General features: G+C 41.3%; 3 protein-coding genes across 3 annotated transcripts in view; 2 read left to right on the forward strand and 1 right to left on the reverse strand.

The window, feature by feature from the left end:
* slc37a4a (solute carrier family 37 member 4a) overlaps window positions 1-13,303 on the forward strand; it is a gene marked incomplete at its 5' end in the record, with an annotated part of 15,562 nt that extends 2,259 nt beyond the window's left edge. The window contains 6 exons of the mRNA XM_084312491.1: window positions 13-188; window positions 9,149-9,307; window positions 9,740-9,825; window positions 10,329-10,442; window positions 10,539-10,677; window positions 13,086-13,303. Coding sequence (XP_084168617.1) covers window positions 13-188; window positions 9,149-9,307; window positions 9,740-9,825; window positions 10,329-10,442; window positions 10,539-10,677; window positions 13,086-13,252 — 841 coding nt within the window. The 3' untranslated portion in view covers window positions 13,253-13,303. The remainder of the gene's footprint in view (window positions 1-12; window positions 189-9,148; window positions 9,308-9,739; window positions 9,826-10,328; window positions 10,443-10,538; window positions 10,678-13,085) is intronic.
* Window positions 13,304-14,941: 1,638 nt separating this feature from the next.
* On the reverse strand, window positions 14,942-19,970 carry trappc4 (trafficking protein particle complex subunit 4). Its single transcript, XM_084325929.1, has 5 exons — window positions 19,789-19,970; window positions 18,893-19,067; window positions 18,675-18,778; window positions 16,477-16,603; window positions 14,942-15,270 (listed from the first exon to the last, which is right to left on the reverse strand). The coding sequence occupies exons 1-5, from the start codon at window positions 19,961-19,963 to the stop codon at window positions 15,192-15,194; spliced, it is 660 nt and encodes a 219-aa protein (XP_084182055.1). The 5' UTR covers window positions 19,964-19,970; the 3' UTR covers window positions 14,942-15,191.
* A 98-nt stretch (window positions 19,971-20,068) lies between these two features.
* rps25 (ribosomal protein S25) lies at window positions 20,069-26,218 on the forward strand. The gene is made up of 5 exons (XM_084324814.1): window positions 20,069-20,132; window positions 20,743-20,835; window positions 21,033-21,216; window positions 22,899-23,081; window positions 26,151-26,218. Exons 1-4 carry the CDS (start codon window positions 20,130-20,132, stop codon window positions 23,075-23,077), a joined length of 459 nt encoding a protein of 152 aa, XP_084180940.1. The 5' UTR covers window positions 20,069-20,129; the 3' UTR covers window positions 23,078-23,081; window positions 26,151-26,218.

The raw sequence follows: 26,218 nt of genomic DNA on the forward strand, positions 1-26,218 counted from the left end.
CCTGGCCGGCAGTCTGGGCCCAATTATTGCCACAGTGATGGCCGATAGTTACAGCTGGAGGACAATATTATTCATGTCCGGGATGACTTGTGTGGTGGTCAGCTTTGCCTGTCTGCTCCTCATCAAGAATGAGCCTAAGGATGTGGGGCTGCAGAATATAGAGCCTGCAGCCAAGAAGGGCAAAGCAGGTGAGGGGAGTGTTAAGAGAACAGTTAATAACTGCTCCTAATGTTGCTTCATAATTGATAATGATGTTCCTGTCATTCATATCTTGTTTCAGATTTAGTAGTCATGGACTATATCTCAGTAATTTTCCTGGAAATCCTAAATCTGAACTTTCAGTTCCCAAATACATTTTTAAACATGCCAACATTATGGGAAATATGCTTACTGTCTTCTCCAGAGTCAGACAAGAAGAAAGAACAATTACCCCTCTGTGTTCAGTAGAAACCAATCCGGCTGCAAGCTAGCCTAGCTTAGCACAAATTAATGGAAGTGGATATGGATCAGCTAGCCTAGCTGTTGGCCAAAAACACCTCTCCGGAGTTTTATGCTAGGCTATCTGCTCCATATCCACTTTCATTAATTTGTGCTAAGCTTTCTACTAAACGCACAGAGAAGACGGTAAGCACATTTCCCATAATGTTGGTGTGTTCCTTTAAAAGTCTCAAGAAAAAGGTTGTAAAAGTTACGTATCTGATATACAGTACAGCACATGTACAGTATGTGTTTCATAACAAAGGTTTCACAATGTCAACACAGTATATGTATTCCTGTTGAGGATCCACACAGCGCTCCTATCCAATATATATTGTACAGTATAGTGTGTGTTGTGTCTGAGGAACAATGACGCTGTGGACTCTGTACCCCTCACTTACCAGCCGTGTCTGTGTGATCATGCTGGCCTGAAAGACCGAGGTCACATGATGTAATCGGAACTGAAGGAGTGGGAAAGCTAAGGCTGTGTCTGTGTCGCCCAGCATGGCCACATAAAGTAAGAGCCCCATTCATTGTCTATGGAGCAGGCCCACTTTACATCCCAGTGACATCACCAATTGGAGGATTCTCTCTCTGATTTCTAGCTTCAGGAGAGAGTGGTGCTTGTTCACAAATAGTGGCTCAACTGTCCTGGGGCACAGGAAGAATTCTTGAAATGGTTGACATTTCTCTTAACTCTTTGACAGCCACGCTGTTTTTCCATCTGTACTCCCTGGTGCCAGCGTTTTTGACCATTTTCACAATGTTTGCAGACCCATCGTATATTCTATATTATAGCTATGGAGACAATAGTATGGCTCATTTGCAGGGGTGTAAAAAGTACCCAGAAATTATACTTAAGTGAAAGTATGGGGTACCGTCTCAAAATCTGACTCAAGTAAAAGTCAAAGTATCTGGCTACTTTTTTCTCCCATTTTCTATTTTTCTCCCATCCCAATTTCGTATCGTCCAATTCTACCCTCCCCTGTCTCGAACGCTGTTAGGTCATGCCTCCCACAAGCCGGCTGCAATGTGGACTAAGCCTTACATCACGTGTCCCCTCCGGTACTCGAGGAAGCAGCAGTCGCATCTTTTCACCTGCGCAGCGCGATCTCTCAGCATCGGGGGGGTCTGCGTTTGGAGGGCACGCCGCCCCAGTCGCTTCCTGATTCTGCTGCGCAGGCGCACCAACCGACCTGTAGGAGTCGCTGTCCACAACGTCCGATCCCCACCCATCAGCTTCCCACCCCCTAATACTGCCAATTGTATTAGTATGAACGACCAGCCAAGCTGATAGCAATGCGGAGAGCTGGGCTCGAACCCAGCGTCTCCTGCATTGGTGGTAAGCGCCTTGTCCACTGCACCACCTAGCCGCCCTGGCTAAAAACACACTTGAGTAAAAGTAAAAAAAGTCCTACTTTTAAATATACTTAAGTACTAAAAAGTAAAAGTAATTTTTTTTTAAAGGGATACACTCGGTCTCAAACTCATTCCATCGTGGGCCAAGTTTTTATTTTAACTATACATTGCACCATGTGAGTTAGTTGAAGAGGTGAGCCAATTAGTGAAATCATCAGCTGGTGTTTAGGCAAGGCTGGAATGAAACCAAGCATACACTCTGCCCGGCACAATGGAATGTGTTCTGTGATAGACGATGCTGAAATTAAAGAACAGAGGACACTTTTTTTGCATTAAAATTATTTAATGCACTTCTCCATTGAAGGTAAACTAACATGGATGGCATTCACATCACAGCATGAATAATATCACACTATTAAAAACATAATGGTGTATCCTGAATAATATCACAATATTAAAGGCAGAATACTGGAGTACCCTGAATAATATCACAATATTAAAGGCAGAATACTGGAGTACCCTGAATAATATCACAATATTAAAGACAGAATACTGGAGTACCCTGAATAATATCACTATTAACCACAGCATAATGTGGATCTGACTGTCTATTCTTCTGATAGCAGGTGTTTAATCAAAGATCCCCGCTTTCTAGTGTTGGACAAGGACCAATCAGCATGGGTATGGGTGGGTTAATTTTCCATTGATGGGGATTTGATTGGCTGTTTACCTGTGGTCGCAGGATTAATAACGTTAACGTTAGTTCGGCCAGATAAACAATTAAAATATACTAATTAAAATGGTTGGACCTGTGAGATTTGTACTTTGTACTTTGTAGGTCTGCATTTTAAATGTAAGGAGTAAAAAGTATGTTTTTTTTCTCTGAAATGTAATGGAGTAAAAGTACAAAGTATACAAACCTAATACTCAAGTAAAGTACAAATCCCCCAAAACAGTACTTAATAAGTATTGTAACGAAGTACAATTACTCAAGTACTTTACACCCCTGCTAATTTGAAAGGAAATATGTATACTCCAACAGGGAACAACCCGTTTATTTCTACATACCTTCGTTCCTGTGCTATCCCATGCAAAAAATCGTCCCGTTTCAAAATAATCCAGTTTTGTTTCCTGGAACGTGAGATATGACATGTTTTGTGCACATTTCGAGCTTGTTGCTCGCCTGATACCTATATTATTTCCAGGTCAAAGCTAACATGATCATAGTAGAATGATTCTATTCACAAAGCCACCATGGGGGGGGGGGGGTCACTCACGGAATCGTTTTCTGACACTGGGATCATTACAAAGGCATGTTTTATAAAATAGACGTTACCTTTGTCAGCAGGTCCACCAAAACCCCATCCACTCTTGCGCCGAAGTGTCTTGAGTCAGAACAGGAACAATAAATAACCTTAGTTGGCCCTGGCAGCGCCCAACAGATAACGTTAGCGTTACATCCAAACAGCCTGTTTGAAAATACTAGAATCCAACATAGTCTGGTGAAAACGCACCTTATCATCCATAAGTGTGATTGTATTGTCCTCTTCATAATAATCTCCCAATAGTTCGCGATCGCCATTCCCGGTACCAGTTGCCTCTGGAGTGCTCTCAACTCCAGCGGCGACTACTGCGGAGCGGTGAACAAATACACAATGTTACCTCCTCTGCCGGTTTAACTATAGTATTTTTATGATTTACCAGAAGTGCTGAGTCCAATGTAGTCTGGTGAAAACGTACCTTATCATCCATAAGTGTGATCGTTTTGTCCTCTTCATAATAATCTCCAATAGTTCGCTCGCCATTGCATAGGAAGTTCCGAGGCTAGTGGCTACTAATCTGGCCAGCAGTGAGTGAGCAACCCCCCCCCCCCCCCCCCCCCCCCACAGTAAACTAGCCCAGTTCAAAAGGTAGGCGATACTGCCACCTATCGGATTCGATCGTGATTTCAATTCCAATTCACTCAGAGCTACCAGGATCACACAAGAAGGTCCGGCTGACTGTTTAGTATAATAATAATAATAATAATAATAATAATAATAATAATAATAATAATAATAATAATAATAATAATAATAATAATAATAATAATAATAATAATAATAATAATAATAATAATAGGAAAAAAAAATGGGGGGGAAACCGAGTATACTCGTTTCTGGCAGCAAAAGCATGGCAGCCAAAAACGAGTATACAAGTTTTTGGCAGTCAATGGGTTTTAAGTGCCATAACCTTACATGAATAAGCTCTCTTGGTGAGTTATTTTTTTCATGTGTTTACTTTGCATAGGATATATTCACTAGTAAACATTATTTAGCACAGTAATGCTATGGGGTGTCCTCATTTAACAAAGCTGAACCAGGCTTAATCTAAACTACTTCAATAAGAGTAAATGGAGTTGCTCTACAAGCACAAGGAAACACTGCCTGCTATCCTGGCAACTGACTCAATTGAAATCTTATGGCTTTGGCTCCAATGTAATCTTGTATTCATTCTGCATGATGGATTTTTCTCTTCCTCTGTATATTGACAGTCCTTAGGCTGAATGAATAACCCTTTCGGCATCTGTGCCAAATCCAGCAGGATGCTACACAGCTTCTACCCCCCCCCCCCAACATAATGCCAACATTAAAGTGAAAAGTGTCACAAAATGCACTTTCTCACCCAATACATTTCAATAATAATGAACTGTGCTGCTAACTGTCTCTTTTGTTTTAAACATTTAACATTAACAAGGCCAGAGGTTGCATGAATGTAATCAGAACTGAATGAGTGGGGAAAGCTAAGGCTGTCTGTGTTGCCCAGCATGGGCTTGTTGGGAAGGAAACGTCTTTCAAGAATTCACAGGTTACTTCCTGTATCCCAGCACAGTTCACACGTTACTTCCTGTATCCCAGCACAGTTCACACATTACTTCCTCTATCCCAGAGCCGTATAATTAATAAATTATTATTATTAAATTAAATTAAATTAAATTAAATTAAATTAATTATTAAAGGGCTCTGCTCTATCCCAGCACAGTTAACACGTTACTTCCTGTATCCCAGCACAGTTTACTTCCTGTATCCCAGCACAGTTCACACGTTACTTCCTGTATCCCACCACACGCTTTCATCGGTTTCATGCATTAGTTTCAACAATGACGTGTTCTGTATGACCCGTAATTCACTATAGTGCATTGTAAAATAGCGACATTAGTGTAATTATTGTCAAACCCTAAATAGCATTTGGAATAGGTATTTCCGAATTAATTCAGCCTGGTTCATAGCGTTATTATAGGAATACTTCTCGCGGTGTGCGCTCAGATGTTTTCAGAGATATAGGGCATGTCTATTTGCAGAGAGAGAACATAATAATATTAAGTAGAGTTGGGCGGCTACGTGGCGTAGTGGGCAAGGCACTCGCCACGAAATGCTGGAGACGCTGGGCTCGTCAGTTAGAGCCCAGCGCTCCACATTTGCTTTCAGTTTACCTGGTCGTCCACAGTAATACACATTGGCCGTATTACGGGGAGGGAAACTGAAGGGTGGGGATCGGGCGTTGTGGACAGTGACTCCTACAGGTCGGTTGGTGCGCCTGCGCAGTAGAATCAGGAAGTGTCGGGGGCAGCGTGAGCCTCCCACGCGTTACTCCTCGCCACTGAGAGGTCGAGCTGCGCAGGTGAAAAGATGCGACTGCTGTTACCTCAAGTACCGGAGGGGACTTGTGCTATGTATGACTTAGTCCACATTGCAGCCGGCTTGTGGGAGGCAAGAAATAGCGTCCGTGACAGGGGAGGGTTGAATTGGATGATACGAAATTGGGATGGGAGAAAATATAGAAAATGGGAGAAAAAGTGGATAAAAAAAATAATAATATTAAGTAGAGTTCGCTACCCGAGACACATTCTCCTTGATTTGTACCGCAATTTGAGACCCACATTGGAGCGTGGAGCAAATTTGGCTGATAATGTCGTTGCCGGTGGCTGGGAGGAACACGACTCATTCAGGCCTAATTGTATTTAATTCAATTGTAATGTTATTACTGGGGAATATAATTAAAACATCACTTAAAATGCAGATCAGGGTTATCCACTGACTGAAGCCATAATGACTGGCCAGAACCACAGGCTCACGAGCGCACAATAGGCATTGTAGAGCGCAGAGTTGGCCGGCTGAAATTGATTTAATTTCAGTCATTACAGTGCTTAATGTCGGGTCAGCTTGTCATTTATTCCTGTCAATGTGCTGGTTCTGTAGCAGGACTGGGTCAGTCAACATCCTTGGCTCCCGGCGCACCGAAGATAGTCTACACCAGGGGTCAGCAACCTTTTTGACATGGAGTGCCTGTTTGAAATATAGTTGTAACTAGTGTGCCTCAACAATATTCCATGCATCGTAAAAAGAAATTCTCATATTCAGGTCTTTTTAATGATAATTTTTACATTATTACATCATTATTGTTATTGTTATTATTAACAATATTATTATGATGGTTGTATCAACCCTAAATCTGAGTTGGGGGGGGGGGGGGGTGCAATGCAGACAAACAGCTGCATACAGTGCGACCATTTCACTCACATTTGCCCATTCATTTTTGGACACATCACACACCATCGGTGTGTACTGTACGTGTGCTGTCATAGCTCCACCTACAGGCCTAATGGAGAACACCAGGATGTGAATGGAGGGTGAATGTGAGGTATATCGTGTAAATACGTTTTGATTGATCGCAAGACTACACTGTAAAAAAATAAATAATAATAAGTTACCAGAACTTAAAAATATTGAGTTCAGTTACTGTGCATTAAGGTTTTCAGTTTTCAATCCATAATAAGTTAACAGAAAAATAAGTACACAACCACATTATTTCAACCTAATAAAACTATGTTTATTGTCATTGTTTTAAGGGCACAAGTTGACTTGGTAATAGGGCTGCAACGATTAGTCGACATAATCGACGATGTCGATTATAAAAAATCGTTGACGAGAAATTGTTGCGTCGATTAGTCATTAAAAAAAACGTTTTTTTTTTTTTTTTTTGCACTACCTATCTTTGTGAGAGTGGCTTCTCAGGGTTCCAGACAACATCATAACATGATGATCCCATAGCAAATTTTGGACATTGAAAACATTGTTCCCCTGCAGGAGATGATGATCAGACTAGACACACAATACATTACACACGCACTCCTCTCACTCACACACAGCGATCAGAGTAAGACACACACATACACACTCCTCTCACTCACACACAGCGATCAGAGTAAGACACACACACATACACACTCCTCTCACTCACACACAGCGATCAGAGTAAGACACACACACATTCACACTCCTCTCTCTCACACACAGCGATCAGAGTAAGACACACACACATTCACACTCCTCTCACTCACACACAGCGATCAGAGTAAGACACACACACATACACAAATTACACAGTACACACCTCTCACTCACACAGCGATCAGAGTAAGACACACACACAAATTACACAGTACACACACTCCTCTCACTCACACAGCGATCAGAGTAAGACACACACACATACACACACACACGGACTCCTCTCACACACAGCAAACAAAAGTTATTTAAAGTACACTTCCACTTTAATTTGTATTATTTAATTTATTTATCTTGTTATGAGTGATTGCTGTATTGTTCTTCAAATACATTTTCATTTAAAGTGGCTTAAAGATCCAAATTCAAATGTTTCATGAGTCATTATTTTAATTTGCTATGGGATCATCATGTTATGATGTTGTTGTTTGGTCCTGACGAGTCTCAAAGTCTGGGGTGATGGTAGACAAGCAACTCTGAGGTCATGCTCAATGTCCAATCTGTTCCTCTGCTCTGTCTTCAGCTGGACCAGAGCTGAGAAGCCACTTTCACAAAGATAGGTAATTAAAAAAAAAAAAAATCCTTTTTTTTTTTTTTTTTTTTTTGTTTACATTGGTTTTCGATTAGTCGACTAATCGAAAAAATAATCGGCAGATTAGTCGACTACCAAATTAGTCATTAGTTGCAGCCCTACTTGGTAATACTCACATTTTGAGAAGAAATGGCTTTTAACATGTGCAATGTTCAATGAAATAGAAAAATAAATAATAAAATGTGTTGATTAATCCCACTGGTCACAATGGTGACCGTAATAATGTTTTTGTTCTAAGGCTTTGCAAATGTTACTGAATGATGTAGCAATGTATTTCCAGCTAAATTGAAATAATAAACAAATAAAGGGTCTCAATTAAATATGTGGTAGTAAAAAGAACCTATGGGGGGATTTCAACAAGATAAATGCGACAACAGTGCAAAATATTTCACTATAATATTTCAAAGCAAAAAAATAATAATAATAATAAAAAATTATACTTTTTTTTATTTTTTTAATGCTGCCCCCTGTGCCTATGAAAATGCCCCTGTGTGCCTATGCAGGCACACGTGCCTAGGGTTGCCTACCCCTGGTCTACACGCTCCCTCCTCAGCGGAGTTGTCTGTGAAGTGTGAACTTGACAACTTCATTGGATTTATTTATTCTCTAAAATATCTATAATCATACGATTAAATATTGTTTAAAATAAAACGCTAAATACTATTATTCTGTGTGTCATGTTTCCAAATAAGATTGTTCACAACGGGAAATGCTGTATACGTTGAATTAGTTGGTTAGACCGGTGATCAATCTCGCTCTCAGTGAAGTTTCTCAGAGTTCGCTCGGCTTAGTCCATTATTTCACATCCCATGGGGGTGTTTCATGACCATATATGGATAATCATGCACGGGCATAGACGTTAAGAACAAATGGTATTTATCAACACAGATTGTGCATGGGACACATCTACGCACGTGTGATAAATCCCGATTTTTCTGTACGTACACACATTCTAAATTCTGTGCTTAAGAACGAAAATAGAACACTTTCTAAGAATTGTTGATAAATGAGGGCCTGTACTCCACCCGAGTTTCCCCCATTTTAGGGAACTTTGTACTTTTGCTCCACTACATCTCAAAGTAAACATTGTACTCTTTACATCTGAACCCAGTAGCCACTTACAAACAAAAATACTTTGCATACAAGACGTGGCATAAATTGTTGAAGATTAAGTACTTTAAAACTCTAAACCAGCGATCCTAAAGAGGACATAATCAGAGCAGCACAACTGGACTTTTTTTTTTTAACACTTGAACATAACCGAAGCAGTGACGTCATCAGGAAACCCATCTACATCATAGCACTAGGCTGAGAGGTGGTCATAGACAACTACACCACTCATACAGTAGCTCTCTACTGACCCTCTCCTTCCGCCCTGCCGCCTGTCTCCCAGGATCGTCTGGTGGTGAGAGCACCCTGAAGGAGTTCCTGCTGTCTCCCTACCTGTGGGTGCTCTCTATAGGCTACCTGGTTGTATTCGGGGTGAAGACCGCTTGCACGGACTGGGGTCAGCTCTTCCTCATCCAGGACAAGGGCCAGTCTACACTCATGGGTATGGAGGACGGACCCGACAAAGAATTTACATTTAACTTTATGTCAACTAAACAGTGCTGATTGCTGTAATTCATTATCAACAGCTCTGTGTCTCTTTATGGATTTGTTTCTGGTACAGTGTTCTACAGAATTCTACTACATTTATTGCCCAATTAGTTTACTTGCAGTTTCAGGAGAATTAAGAGTTGTGACATACGACAAGTTACTCTGATTTCTTTTGGGGAATCAAGAATATTTTTGGGGGGGCACCTACCCTAATTGGCATGTATGTGGGAATAAGCGAGGCTAATGCCTGAAGTACACTGTTCAAACCACAGCGGTCACTCAGTGGCCTTCAACATGATCAGTAAGAGAAGAATTATATACAGGTGTGGAATTATTTTACTGTCTCTCTGTTTACTGCTGGTGTAAATGTTCCTCTTGCTCACAGGAAGTTCCTACATGAGTGCCCTGGAGGTTGGAGGCCTGCTGGGCAGTTTAGCAGCAGGATATTTCTCTGACAAGGCTGTGGCTAAAGTGAGTTGGAAAGAAAAGGAGTCCACTGTTCCTGAAGACGAGGGCCCAGGCGCCTCTCAGGACAGGACCGGAGGAGCGAAGAGGAGAATACAGGAGCACACGGTTCATCTTTTAGTTTTCTTTTATTAGGTACAAGAGTGAAACATTTCAACGCAAAAACTAAAGATGATCCATGTGCTCCAGCTTACTCTCTTCTTTGAGTTGACGTATTATTCACATCCATACTGTTTTAAATACTGTCATACTGTGAGAAGAAATCATAGTTTTAACCCCATAACCCCTAACTGCTCCCGATGAGCAGGTTGGCACCTTGCATGGTTGCCTCCGCCGTCAGTGTGTGAATGTCTGAGTGAATGGGTGAATGTGAGGCACAAGTTGTAAAGTGCTTTGGATGATAATTACCATTTCAATTATTATTATTCTTTTTAAATGCATAGATAAGATAGTAATTGTATTTACCAGTCATACATCCCTTAATGCCGTTCTATTGTTTTGTTGTACAGCAAGGCATGAGAAGCCATGGCAACCCTCGCCACTTCCTCCTGATCTGCATGATGGCTGGGATGTTTGTGTCCATGTATCTCTTCAGAGTCACCGTCACTCCAGACAGCCCTGCGGTATAAATTCGCTCTACCACATTTATTTAATATAGCATTGTAATTGCCATTTGATGTCGGTCCTCGTCTAAAGGTCTCTTTTCATGTATCCGTCAGGTGTGGATCCTTGGCTTAGGGGCCGCTTTTGGTTTCTCATCGTATGGGCCGATAGCATTGTTTGGAGTCATAGCCAATGAGAGCGCTCCATCCAACTACTGTGGGACGTCGCACGCTATTGTTGCCCTGATGGCCAACAGTAAGATTACATGTCTTTGTTTTATAATCTTAGTATCTGTGTATCAACCATCATATATCAACCATCATTCACTTAAAGGAACACGCCAACATTTTAGCTTATAGTCTTCTCCAGAGAGAGACAAGAAGATGGATGCCAGTTTCCTCTCTGTGCGTTCAGTAGAAAGCTATCTGGCTGCATGTTAGCATAGCTTAGCACAATGAATGGAAGCGGACATGACCGGTTAGAGTTAGCCTAGGCCTTTTAACTTTGTGAGGCCGTAAAATGTTTGTGTGAGCTCTTACACCCAATTGAGATTTAATTCAGGTTCAGATCTTATAGCAACGCTAGAATATAAATGTAATTTCAGTGGAATAGCACACACAAACATTTTATGGCCACATAAAGTAAGAGCCCCATTCATTGTCTATGGAGCAGCCCCACTTTACATCCCAGTGACATCACCAATTGGAGGATTCTCTCTCTGAGTTCTAGCTTCAGGAGAGAGTGGTGCTTGTTCACAAATAGTGGCTGAACTGTCCTGGGGCACAGGAAGATTTTTTTTAATGGTTGACATTTCTCTTTAAGTGCCATAACCTTACATGAATAAGCTCTCTTGGTGAGTTATTTTTTTCATGCGTTTACTTTGCATAGGATATATTCACTAGTAAACTTTATTTAGCACAGTAATGCTATGGAGTGTCCTCATTTAACAAAGCTGAACCAGGCGTAATCTAAACTACTTCAATAAGAACTACTACTAAACTACTTCCACAAGCAAGGAAACACTGCCTGCTATCCTGGCAACTGAGTCAATCGAAATCTTATGGCTTTGGCTCCAATGTAATCTTGTATTCATTCTGCATGATGGATTTTTCTCTTCCTCTGTATATTGACAGTCCTTAGGCTGAATGAATAACCCTTTCGGCATCTGTGCCAAATCCAGCAGGGTGCTACACAGCTTCTACCCCCCTATTTTTTGGTTTAAAATACAGAGACAGTGCATATTAAGGAAAATTTTTCTGTAAATATGCCAGTTTAGCCAGGTTGGCTAATTTTCAACTAGTCTCTGGGGCAGGTGACATGAGCACTACAATAATTAAGACATAGTACAATAATTAAAACACAGTAGGAATCAGTATTGGTTATAATACACTAAAAAACATACAAATAAATACATTAAAATACATTACAATACATCACAACCCCTCAGTTAAAATGGTTGCACACTTGACCATCTCTCAACCATGATTTTAAGTTAGTTTTAAATTAAATGTAACTTTGATACTCCCTGAGCCGTATTGGCAGACTGTTCCAGGTGTGGGCTGCTCTCACGGAAAAGGCTGCCTGACTAAAAGCAGACCTCCTGTTTGGGATTACACAGTCCCCTCTGACTACAGACCTGGTATATCTGTCGGCAGATGCTTTCTGTTTTATGAAAGTACAGAGCCCCGGCATCTTTGAATTTGACGAGATTGTCCCAGCTCAGTAGGTTCTGGTTTGTTATGCTATGACAATGGTGGTGGCTGTTTGTTTTCCTGTCTAGAACTTTCACAGCCTGATGGTAAACTACCTGTACAAATCGTAGTGTTGTACAGGAGGCTTGTGTCCAGCTAGTCAGACAGTATGTTAAATGTGACATAATAATGGCATTAAAATACAGTGCTGCTGCTTTTGTTGACAGAGTTTCTGATGTGACGGAAGTTTGATAAGTGAAACTTTGCGTTGTTTACTACCGATTTGATTTGTTTTTTAAATGTAAGATTGGAGTCCATTTTTATCCCACGGTATCTATATTCGGACACAACTGTCAACCTTTCTCCTCTGACATAGACATCAGGTGAGACAGTATTCATCAGCCTCTTTGTAAAAAAACATGCAAACAGTTTTTTTGGTGTTTAAATGCAGACATGAGTTTGTCAACCATTCAGTGACCGATGTCATTACCGCTGTTAACTTGTTTGCAGCTTGCTGCTTGGTTTCTGCATGGACATAAATGACCGTATCATCCGCATACATCTGGATGTCAGACTTATTGCATACATCTGGATGTCAGACTTATTGCATACAGCTGGAAGATCATTAATGTATAAACTAAACGCATAATGCCCAACATTAAAGTGAAAAGTGTCACAAAATGCACTTTCTCACCCAATACACTTTAATGAACTGTGCTGCTAACTGTTTATTTTGTTTTAAACATTTCTTGTTGCACTGTTCTGGGAGGAACAGTATTTAGCTTTTTATGTATGGAAGTACACAAGAAATGACAATAAACTAAATCTTGAATCTTTTTAACTGGAAAAGGTCAGTCTTGTCTTAAATAGTCGTAAATCACTATAACACGTTCATATGTAGACTAAAGCTAACGTTAACGTAAATAAAAGTATGAATGCCTTATAGTAATAACCCTTTTGTTTTCTCATCAGTTGGTGGCTTCTTGTCCGGGCTGCCGTTCAGCACCATCGCCAAGCACCACGGCTGGGAAATGGCTTTCTGGGTGGCAGAGGTAGTCTGCGGTATAGCCGCCATTGGGTTCTTCCTTATGCGTAACATCAGGACCAAGATGGGCCACGTTTCCAAGAAGGACGACTAACCACTCCAACCTCATGATGACCTTCATCCACTGCCAGGGAGGGAAACTGAATGTGACAAGGAGAATTTGACTGGTCTTTTTTTATTTTTTAATGTTATTTTTTTTACATCACGTTTTCTCCCCCTTTATTTGTCAATCATAGAGAATTCTCTCTCTCTCTCTCTGACCACGGAGGTCTCTCACAAGGTGCCACACTGCATGGGGTGTTTGCAGACTATTTATTTACAGTGCGTTCGCTCACTTGCCTGTTGATGTGAGTGAATACAAGCAGCAAGTCACGATAATGTAGCAGAGAGTAGCCCCTTTCGTGACTGATGCACGCCAACAAGGTTTGGCCGAGTGAATCCACAGTCCCTTGCTCCCCCATAGGAAGCCACCCTATTTTAAAGGTACTCACAGTTGCACAAGGGTCTTGGACAGAGAAAGGCAATGGTTTGAAAGCTCGGTGTTGCTAATAAACATTTAAAATTATTTTTATAAACGTGTAAACATCACCGAGACGGCAGTGCGGCTCTGCATATATACCCTACTCCTCATTGCGGCGTTCGGGAGAGCAGCCATACGTTCTTCGCTGTTTACACGTTTATAAAAATTTAAAATGTTTATTAGCAACGCCGAGCTTTCAAACCATTGCCTTTCTCTGTCCAAGACCCTCGTGCAACTTGTACCTTTGAAATTTCTCTGCTATACTTGTATATCGAACATTTCACGTCGGACCAGTTCTTCAGAGTTAAAATATGGTGGTTTCCTATGGGGGAGCAAGAGACTGTGGATTCACTCGGCCAAACCTTGTTGGCGTGCATCAGTCACGAAAGGGGCTAAGCTGAGAGAACTGAAGATACCAATCACATGTGAAGAAAGCTTTACGCATGTCCGTACGAGGGGCAATATTAACTTGAATGAAGAACCGTGTTATGCATTCTTCAGTGATGTATATTGTGGAAGAGCCAATAAAAGAGCCGCTTGTGTCGTCAAGCGGCAGCCAGCTGTTTGGTGAGAGAGTAGCTCCCGAGTGTGTTAACGAGGTGTCGGCCACACCTGGGGTGCCTCGTCACAGAGGTGTTCCAGGTGTGCTCTATAGGGATGGCTAGGCGCTATGTCATCATATTCCAAAACGCCACTTCTGTGTCCTGTTGCTTCCAGACGGGATATTCAAAGGCAGTAAAATTATGCAGTGCTGTGTCCCGTGTTGCAGCAATAGAAATGATGTCAACAAAACAGTCTCGTACTACCGCTTTCCTCCGTTACCGGTTTTTAATTTTTTTGTTATACGAGTTGAAACCCTTTTTCACAGACTTTGAGTCCCAAGACTCCTAAGTCAGCGAAGTAGGATGTCACAGTAATAAGGGTGACCGGTTCCTGGGCTGTAGCCATTGCTGTTTACATTGGCCGCATTAGACTAAACATGCTAGTGGATACGAAGTAATTTGTGACGTCACACTAGTCATCCCTATTGGCTTGGGATTCTTGTACGTTTTTGGTTTAGTTTCAGTTTGTGCAACGTTTGGTCGAGAGAAGACTTGATGTTGTGTTTTGAGTTGTTTGTAAGTACTTTTGTGTTTTGAGTTCATAAAAGACCAAGGTGGGTCATTTAAACCTTTTTTTTGCCTCTGAATCCTGTCTCATACTGTATATATATATATATAGATCTCACACTCTGATACATGTATTAGTTCACAAAGCAATTAAAATTACAAACTGAAAAATTATAACGGTTATATACGAGTTTATTCTTTTCAAGTATTTACAAAACAAATCCAATATTTACAACACCAGTTCCAGTAACCAGTTCAATACCAGTTGGAACATATCGCATGAAAGAATTGTCTCCGTCTCAAATACCATTGGACATGTTTGAGTGACGAGACAATTAATTTGGTCTGGTTAAAAATGACCCATGTAGACATGTTGTCCTGGTGTTTGTCCAGTCTTCCCTGGCTCACGATCCAGGTCCAAAGTTTCCAGCTTTTTCTGCTATCTCTAACGCACCCTTCAGATTCTGATCAAACAGTTCACACCTGAAAGTCAAGAGGACAAAGCATGTATTAATGATTAGCACCGTAGGGCCTATCAGGTGTGCAGGTGTGACGATGATGGCAAGGTAGTCAAGGTACAGACTCAGCGAGCACAGCCTAGCCATCGAGAAAGGCCGCCATAGGCAGACCTGGCTCCCAAGAGAAGACAGACTGTGCACCCACTGCACACAAGAAGAGGTGGAAACCGAGCTACACTTCTTAACAACCTGCCCACTATACAAAGACATCAGAGACATATACTTCCCACAAATTGCAAACACCCAAAGACACTTTGAAAACATGGCAAATAACTCAAAACGCCCATACCTACTGGGAGAAATACAACAATGTGCAAACACAGCAGCAAGATTTGTGAGCTGCTGTGACAAGAAAAGGACATCCAATGGATAACCACCACTGTCAATCACACAAATTCCTTCTATACTGTACTGATTTCTCTGTTTTGCTTGTTTTTTAACTCTTTGATTGCCAGCGTGGCGTGCACTATTTATCGTTGGATGCCACCACCCACTTCAATGATAGCGCTCTAAATGCATAATCTCTGTCTTAAATTATGGCTATGTGTCTAATTTATAGCATTTTGAAAAGCCCTCGTTTTTCAGGAAAATATATAGATTCCGTGATAATCGCCCTTTACTGGAATATTCTGGCATACACAAAAACGTTGTAATTTTTCGGCCTATTTATGAATCGTTTTCAAATAAATGCTAGATTATCGATAGTATATGTGTACTTATGCACGCTAGAGAAGCGATCTGAAAAATATATTCTCTCATTTCCTGATCAGCGCGCGCACACACACACACACACACACATAGGGCACACGTTGATATAGGTCAAAATAGATCCGATTACCCCTGGTAAAATAAATTGCTTACCTCATATCAGATGTTCTCCAAAAAGATGATTCCAATTCCTGATCGCCATATATAGCCATAGAACACTCCACGTCATTTGTTGGGGGTGGATTCACCCCAGAGGCCTTCTAGTTTGTCACACTCCATGTTTACTCACCCAATAATCAATTGCTGTGACTGGCGGTCAGCATGTTGACATGATGAATGTATATTTGACATGTTGATATGATGGATGGCTATTTGACATGATGAATAATTTGACATGTTGATATGATGGATGTATATTTGACATGTTGATATGATGGATGGATATTTGAATGCAGCCATTTACCTGATGGGCATCTCCAGGGAGTAGAAGGGGTTCTTGAGGGCAAAGTCTGAATAGATCTCATAAATCTTCCTCAGCAGAGCATCAATACCAGACTGGCGGGGGTCTGCCAGCACGATGAACTTTATACCTTCAAGAAAAGATATGATGTATCGTCAGGGAGACAGTTCTCAAGTTTTAAAAGTGCAATAATAAGAAACTTCAAGTAGGAAAATCTGCAAATGGTCCATAAAGGCCCTGATATATAGGGAACTTTTTGGGGCAGTGTAGAGAGAAACAATGATTTAAAGCAAATGATTTAAAGCAAATGAGACTAACGTGGATAAATGAAGTACTATCCACGTTGCAACAGCTGGCATGCTGTCTGCCGACACCTAAGCACCTGTAACTCATAATCATAACCAGCTCAAGGGGGGGGGGGGGGGGGCTTCAGACTTTATAGAACCACCAAGGAATTTCTGTAAGCAGGGAGTTGCTTTAAATTATGATTTTTGGGATTGTAGATGTGGTCTTGCTCATCAGTCTGCCACTCTGCCATAGCTAGCTAGTTGTGTGAAATTATGATAAATTCAGAGATGTGTATGTAGTAGGCACGTACTGCCTCACACACAGTAAACCCCTTTCTCACACTGGTTAGACACAGTAAACCCCTCTCTCACACACTGCATACACAGTAAACCCCTTTCTCACACTGGTTAGACACAGTAAACCCCTCTCTCACACACTGCATACACAGTAAACCCCTCTCTCACACTGCAGTTATACACCGTAAACCCCTCCCTCACACTGCACAGTTATACACAGTAAATCCCCCTCACACTATACAAATGATACACAGTAGATCCCTCTATCACACTACATACTTATACACAGTAAACCACTCTCTCACACTGCAGTTATAGACAGTAGATCCCTCTATCACACTACATACTTATACACAGTAAACCACTCTCTCACACTGCAGTTATAGACAGTAGATCCCTCTATCACACTGCATAGTTATACACAGTAAACCCCTCTCTCACACTGCAGTTATAGACAGTAGATCCCTCTATCACACTACATACTTATACACAGTAAACCCCTCTCTCACACTGCAGTTATAGACAGTAGATCCCTCTATCACACTGCATAGTTATACACAGTAAACCCCTCTCTCACTGCAGTTATAGACATTAGATCCCTCTATCACACTGCATAGTTATACACAGTAAACCCCTCTCACACTGCAGTTATAGACAGTAGATCCCTCTATCACACTGCATAGTTATACACAGTAAACCCCTCTCTCACACTGCAGTTATAGACAGTAGATCCCTCTATCACACTGCAGTTATACACAGTAAACCCCTCTCTCACACTGCAGTTATAGACAGTAAATCCCTCTATCACACTGCATAGTTATACACAGTAAACCCCTCTCTCACACTGCAGTTATAGACAGTAAATCCCTCTATCACACTGCATAGTTATACACAGTAAACCCCTCTCTCACACTGCAGTTATAGACAGTATAAAATCCATCTATCACATTGCACAGTTATACACAGTAAACCCCTCTCTCACACTGCATAGTTAAGTTATACACAGTAAATCCCTCTCTCACACTGTATAGTTACACAGTAAATCCCTCTCACACTGCATAGTTATACACAGTAAACCCCTCTCACACTGCATAGTTATAGACAGTAAATCCCTCTCACACTGACTGCATACATGGTACAAAATCTCTTGATTGTTTGTTTCATGGCTCCACCTTGAATGATTGCAAATATTATCTTTGGGGGCAGACACAGAAAAAAAACATACAAACAAAACACATAGGACAAACACAGCTATATAGACAAGCATTGTATGCATTACACAAAGCTCTATAACGAACCGCAGCGTATTCTGAGGGTTAAATCAAAACTTGTCCTAACTAATTATTGCAAGTTTGCATTGCAAGGGATCAACAGAAAACTAAAAGAGTCGACAAAGCTTTCCCAGAAAATCACAGAAGAACATCTCAGATGGAGGATTTGAAAGGAGACAGAGAAAAGGGTCCTTTTATACTGTATTTCAGCAGCAGCTTGTGTTTTCACCCCACTGACATTTGTTGAGACTCTTTAGGCTTTCTGTTGATCCCTTCAAAAACACAATGCAAACTTGCAATAATTAGTTAGGATGACCCTCAGAATCCCAGCAATTACATCACTGACCAGTAAGAGTCTGGAAACAGTGTAGTTTGAAGACGTCGGTCTCCAGCATCTCGATCCCTGAACTGCCGATTTCAGGAGACAACTGTGAACCAATGGCAAACAACCTGGGAGGGAAATGCAACAAGAGCCAAGTCAGATTTGTTTGTTTATCGACAGATGACTCCACTGTTTAGCTTGGGCAGGAGATATCTTTCAGCATAGAAATGAATGGAACTTACGAGTGGAACATTGAAGCCAACATCAGCTTCTCGTTGGAACTCAGTCGAGAGCGTCCAAATCGAATGGAAATTGGATAATTTGAGGAATCTTTCAAGTATTCGATGATGTCCTTGCCTTCTGTGGTGTACTTGCCATTCACATCCACTCCATTGATAGACAGCAGTGCATGGCCCACTACAAATACAGTGACAGCAGTGGGTCTCACATATTAAACAATAGACTATAGCCTACTAACAAGTAGCTACAGTAGTAGTAGTAATACATCTGTGTATGAAAAACGTTAGAGTTGCTAATTAGCCAGTACTGAAAGATAGTGAGATTTTTCAAACACATTTGACATGGGAGTTTGCATATTATCAAGTGTTATCCCATTTGAACAATTAATCGACATTTAAAAAATAAATCGTAATGTGGCCTGCTGCAATATCCAAATCACAGTAGGTGCAATATTTGTTAAGCCTTAACTTAAGGGGACATGTGTGTGTCTAAATATTGTGGCGCTGCAGAGGTGTCCTGGCCTACAAATCGTATCCTACAGTAGTACAGTACTATAAAAAAAACTAGTATATCGCCGCAAAAATCACACAATGATCGTTGTAATATGTTTTCAATGAAAATGGGAATAAAGTGAATCGGTCAAAATAATCACATTTTCATATTTCTTCCCAAATTTCAATTCAGTTTATTGCCATTATACACAGCAGAGCAACGTACAACGAAATGTGAACACACTCGCGGTTTTGTGCTAGAATATTAACAGATGAGTACAGTCAGTGAAGTGTCAAACACAATCTAGTAAATGATCAGAAGGGGGGTTCTTAAACTGTCATGTAGAGACTACCGACAGTCCTATGAATGGTGTGACATTACAAGCTGACGAGCAGGCAACGTTTACCTCGGATTCCATCGCGTTGTCCATACGATACAACAACCTTTTCATCGTGGATCTTGAGCACCAAATCTAAAGGATAGCTGAATGTTTTCTCCGCCTCTGCTCTTGGGACATAGTTGTCATATTGATAAATTAATCCGCCAGCCTTATTGACCAGATATACACTGAAGATCGCCATCTTTGCACTGTTTCCGCCCAGCTGACAAAACTGTCACGTGACTATGACTAAAATCTATAAGGCTCAATTTCCCAGAGGCACTATTTCTATATCCGCATGTACGGGTTGTCTAAGCGGCTCTTGCACGGACCAGCTTCCTTTCGCTCCGACATCTTGACGAGGAAACATGGTGAGGCTATTCAGCGACCGTTTTTGCGGTATTAAGCTGTAAAAATAAGGCTTTTCTGGACAATGTGCGGCTCAAAATGTACCGGAACATCTAGCTTATATAAATGTGTGCGCTGTTTCTCTGCCAAGAGAGCATTTGGATTAAACTGGCAAAAAATGTTATCACTTTGTCTCTGCTAACGCCAGCTAGCCTGTTTTCACCCGCCACCATGCGTCGACGCAGCTCAGTCGGTGCTCATGGATATAGTGGGTTTATCGTCACCTTGACATTCATTAATATGGACTCTGGACAACATCACATTACTAGTGTTGAAAACAAGAAATTGGCCTAGCAGCCCAATGTGCATAAACACATTACCCGGCTGGACGTTAACACTTAAATAATGCTAGTAACTGCGGGCTAACTTTAGGCCTTCCCACGCCAACAACCCTCGGGTCAGCTTGCTAGCCTAGTGTCTACTACTGGCTAGTATTTTTAGTAAATGCCTAATGCAGTTTTATTAAACGTATTTGCCAGACAAGCATCCTCTGATTAGTGACATACGATTATCATCTCATTAGTGCAAGTCACCCTGGAGAAATTGCATTAACGTGTTATCCTCTTGTTTCAGCCTCCCAAGCAAGACAAGAACAAGAAGGACTCGGGGAAGTCCAAAAAGGACAAGGACCCAGTCAACAAGTCTGGGGGCAAAGCTAAGAAGAAGGTATGTTCTCAGACTTCACTGGAGTCATTAACGCACAACACGTTTGTTTTGTCCCGTCTTAGCGGGCATGCCCAACATACACTAATCACAAGTGCTGTCACAGCTGTTTCTGTCCATGTGATGAGACTAAAGTTTATTTAGTCGTTGTCTTGCCATTATTCTAATCCAATATCCTGTTCTCGTTTACTCTTGAGTAGAAGTGGTCCAAGGGAAAGGTGAGGGACAAGCTTAACAACCTGGTCCTCTTCGACAAGGCAACCTACGAAAAGTTGTACAAGGAGGTGCCCAACTACAAGCTCATCACCCCCGCCGTTGTGTCCGAGAGGCTGAAGATCCGAGGCTCTCTGGCCAGGAACGCCCTCCAGGAGCTGCTTACCAAAGGTGAACTTTGGACTTCACTTTGTCTGCCTGTGCCTTAAATGTTCCAGTTTAATGGGCAAATTATTACATCACACATTTAATCTCCAATCATCAAGTTTGATATTTCAAGTCTGAGTGAGCTGTACAAGGTGTCGGTAGGTTGTGATGGTGGGGTTTATGATTACAGGTCATGGTGTGAGGGCCATGTGGGGTTCCTAGCCTAGATTTTAATGCCACAAGCATTACTTTGCAGTAATATACCAATTCAGCCAGGAGAAGGCTAGGTGAAGGTTTTTATTTCAGAAATTTACATTTTGTGATTATCTATTTATTTAGGAAATTGAAATACAAAATTTAAACTTGTCATTTAGGATCCATGAAATTATCCCCATGGATAATCTTAATCACATGTAAACATCAAGGTATCCACCCGGAAATGGGACATTTGTAAAGGAATCTTTATTTAAGCTGCTCATTTGGTTATTTTTGTTCACTGGTGTGATCGTGTACTATAACTGAGGCAGCATTGGATGCAAATTTACAACACAAGATACTTGGGCCATAATGAGAAGGATACGCGCTCAATTAAGAGACTAATCTCACTGCCATAAGAAAAGTCTAACATGCCTATAGATGCTTATACTATGGAACTACACACTGATGTATTACACTGCTCATAACGGCCCCCAAAGAGCATGTCCAAGTTCCAAGGACCCCTTTGATGTGAGCTCCAGGTATTGACGATGCCGATGCTACATACCCTAGTACCACATGGCCCCTAATAGCCACCACAACCCAACGTGTAGATTGATGGTCAGTGAGAGCCAACATATTGCTGATTATTAAGTAGGCACCTTCCAGGTGTTTCCCCCTCCATGCTAACTCTCACTGTCCATATTACCACATGGCACATGCACAACCTCGTGTTATCCTGTCCTTATGTCGAACAATTTCGAATGGCAATATCACACATTAGTATATCACTTAGTTACAAAATTATGACTCAAATGTGGCATTGCCTGAGAATACAAAAGTCTTTAAAGGAAAACTCCAACATTTTGGGAAATTAGCTTATTTAACATCTTCCCTGGAGTTAGACAAGAAGATGCATACCTTTTTTGTCTCTGCATGCATTAGGCTTAGGGAACGCCTGCACCGTTAGAGTAGCTCCATCACTGGAAGTGGGTCAGACCTTTATCCTGAAGTTCCCTACAGTCACGAAATACACCATTGACCATACAGCCATTGACTGCGTATGAGATTGTTTTTAACCTGTAGGAGCTTTGGATAAAATACAAATGTTTAAATAGTCATCAGATGGATTTTGGCAATGTGATGTCCGATGTCCCCGTTTCCTACATTAACCCATGGAAAATTGCCCCCAACTGTAAGAAAATGCTTCTTTGCTAAATGTTTTGAACATCACTTGACATGCATCCGTTTTCTATGGCTAATCAGCCATTAAGACTATTTAATATGCAGGTGCATATTTTCAGTGTGATAAGACAATTTAATGTGATTTCAGATGTCCTCCTTGTAGTATATGTTGGTAATGTCTTGAAATGCTGTGTTGGAGGCTCTGTAGTGCCCATGAGACTATGCAAAATGGACAACGTTACGAGTAGGAGAGCCCACATAAATTCCACACTGCCAAAGAGAATCCAGACTGAATAAGCTAACATGACATGTTTTGTTTCCCCCAGGCATGATCAAATTGGTATCCAAACACAGAGCCCAGCTCATCTACACGCGTAACACCAAGGGTGGCGACGAGGAGCTGGCAGCAGACAAGGCAGTAGAAAAAGCAGAGAAGGGAGAGAAGCCGGAGAAACCAGAGAAACCGGAGAAGGGGGAGAAAGCAGAGAAAGCGGAGAAAGCATAAACCGGTAGGAAGATCCAAAACAAACGCAAAATCCACCCTAAAACAGAGTTGATTGTGCTATTTCAACGATCTTGGGACGGTTTACCCCTATCCATTAACATGGACAACTGTCTCTCCCTATGCTGAGAATCAGGGCTGGAATTTGTGATGTCATCAAGTGACGCTGAGTTGGTGCATTGACTATGAATTAGGGGTGCACCGATATATCGGTCGGGTATCGGTATCGGCCGATAAGTGCCTTGTTGACTGCTATCGGCCGATAAGCTCAAATGTGCCGATAGCAGTCGCCGATAAATACCCATCAATTTGTGTACCGTCAAAAGGCAAAAAAAAAAGTTCACTCGCGACCTACCTGCAGTGCACAACGCCCGCCGTCCCCCCCACACACACAAGCTACTGCATCAAAGTAACTAGTACTTATGATTAACAAGGCATTCGTTTTGTGGCATTAGCGTTATATAGTTAGTGTTACACGGACAATAACATCAGCATATTATTATTACCCATAGCAGCAAGGCATTACTCCGAGTCCGTTCATTAGCTACCGGGAGATGCAAGACCAACGTTACTGGTGAAAATGTGATTTGCGTTGGAATACTCCTTTGTCAACTTGCTGTACTTTGCTTGCAGGTCTGCAGCAATTATTGCTGCATTATTAATAGCCCCAACTTTAGCCAAGGTAACGTTATGGCTAAACCTTTAACAATAGTTAACGCTAGCTTTCGGTTAGCTGTTCAATGCTATTAATAACAACTCCCCGTCAACACCCTCTCTCGGGAAGATGGCATTTAAGAAAGTATCTGCTGTTAAAATGAAGTGTTACACGTTCAATAACAAGCATATTATTTACCCGAAGATAGCTGTAAACAAGGCATTACTCCGTTAGTCCGTTCATAGCTCGGTTCCATTCCGTTGCTCATTCCGTACCCAACTACACATTCTGCAATCTGTTAATAAAGTTTTCAACCAGACAAATGTATAGAAAGGCTTTGTTTTATTATAACCTTTGTTGCAGTAAAATCATTGTCTCATTTTGTCATGCGTGGAGCGCCGGTCGGCGGGCGCCGGGCCGGGCAGCTAACGTAGCTACGTTAAGTGTGTTCTTCTGCAGTGCTCTCGCAAACAGAACAATGGCGGCATGCCCGGAAGTAGAAAAATGTATAAACGCTTGCCGATTGGTGGTAAGGACAGCAGGAGGTGGGTGCTAGCGGTGTGGCGTAATTGGCCGAATCGACTGTCAATCAAAATGGTTCCATTGCATTGGTTGAAAGCTCTGGTTGAGAAAATAGTATCCCTCTGCAGGCCGCAAGACAATACTGGGAGAGAGATAGTGATACCATAAACATATTTCTTGATGTTTCCTTTTTTTAAGTAAGTAAAGAGGCCTACAAATACAAACATACACATACAAATATACAGTAGTTTCATTAAAAAAAAATATATATATATTAAAAAAAAAAAAAAAAAAAAATTACAAATACTTATATACAAATATCGGTATCGGCCGATAGTGTTAGTTGAACAATCGGTATCGGCGGCCAATTTTCATATCGGTGCATCCCTACTATGAATCACTCACTGACTTTGAGGGCTCAAAGTTGAATTTCTGCTTGAGCTATTAATCAAAATAATATTTAGATCTAGCTTTACAGCTCTGAATCATAGAATACACCCATATCCCAGTAAACTCACCATGGCTACTGTTGTATGTTACTGGGAGTTGTTCCACTATTCACTATGAGTAGCTCCTGTACTCCCTTTAATGATGGCGCTAGTTTTTTCCCCCTGGTTTCCAGCTTAACACTTTGATTGCCAGCCGTGTTTTCCTTTTTACCCCCTTGAATGCCACCATCCACTCCAATGTTAACTTAATATCGCCTAATCTATGTTTTAAATTATGGCTATGTGTCTAATCTGCCCGTCGCTTATCAAAGACTCATTTTTCAGTCAACATTGTCGAGGCAGATTGTTTTTTTATCGCTTCATTTCCCTTTGATAGCATTTTGAAAATCACTCGTTTTCGCGGAAAAAACAACCCATTCTATGATGATCGTCTTTTTCCAGAACGTTGTCATTTGTCGGCCTATTTATGAATAGTTTTCAAATAAACGCTAGATGATCGATAGTATGTGTGCACGCTCGTGCCGTGCGCTGATAATCGCTGCTCTTATTTCCTGATGGCTTTTACAGTCAAAACAGCTATATCACATATAGGGGAACCGCTTATATATCCGTGAAAACGAGTGATTATCCTAAGACTGATAACATAGATTCCTTACCTGAGGTCGGATGGTATCCAAATGGTTTATTCCAATTTCCGATCGCCATTCGAAAAAATCGCTCATTTGATTGATCCATCGTGTATACAGTAAAACACATTCGCTGTGGCACCAATGCTCCAGAATGAACTCTGGTAGACCCCGGTTACATCAGTGAGAAGTAAAATGTGGAGTCAGAAATCCTTTCTCCCACACTTTCATTGAGTCCAATCCAAAAGGGTGATTTACCATCTGGGAGACGATACGGGGTGCTTTTTTCACATCTGAGCACCGGCGGTGCCTGGATCTCCAACGGTAGGCTCGCTTGATGCAATATGATTTCAGATCGCTAATAAAAAAAAACAGTATTCTCGTGACATGGCATTCAACGGTCGGGGGGGTAAACTCGAGAAAAGCAGTTAGTGGCATTCAAAGTGTTAAGTTAAAGGTCTCATATTCTGTCCCAACAATTTTATGTCTTCCTTGAATCTGTGGGACATGTCCAATGAAGTGTTTGGCATTTTTAATCCTTCCAACATACAAGCTGGGGATGGTTTACCGTAATGTTACGCTACTTTAATGTTTCCTGCCATTCTGAATGGCTTGTTTCAATAGGGAGGGTTGATGGTTCACATTTTCTTAGATGTAAAAACACAGGAATATGTGACGATACAATATGGGACCCTTTTTAACGAGAACTGGGCTTTTATAGAATATGTGAATTACATTTTTAGGTGGATTTTCTCTTATATTGAATATAAACATTTTAACTGTTCTTGATTGTAACCTAATACTTCTGCCCTTCTCTCTTCCAGGTTCTTCTGTTTACTTCCTGTGATGAGCTGTTAGTAATGAAAGGTGAATAAAAAACTGTACAAGACAA

Source organism: Notolepis coatsorum (genome assembly GCF_963971535.1).
Source record: "Notolepis coatsorum genome assembly, chromosome: 1".
NCBI lineage: Eukaryota > Metazoa > Chordata > Actinopteri > Aulopiformes > Paralepididae > Notolepis > Notolepis coatsorum.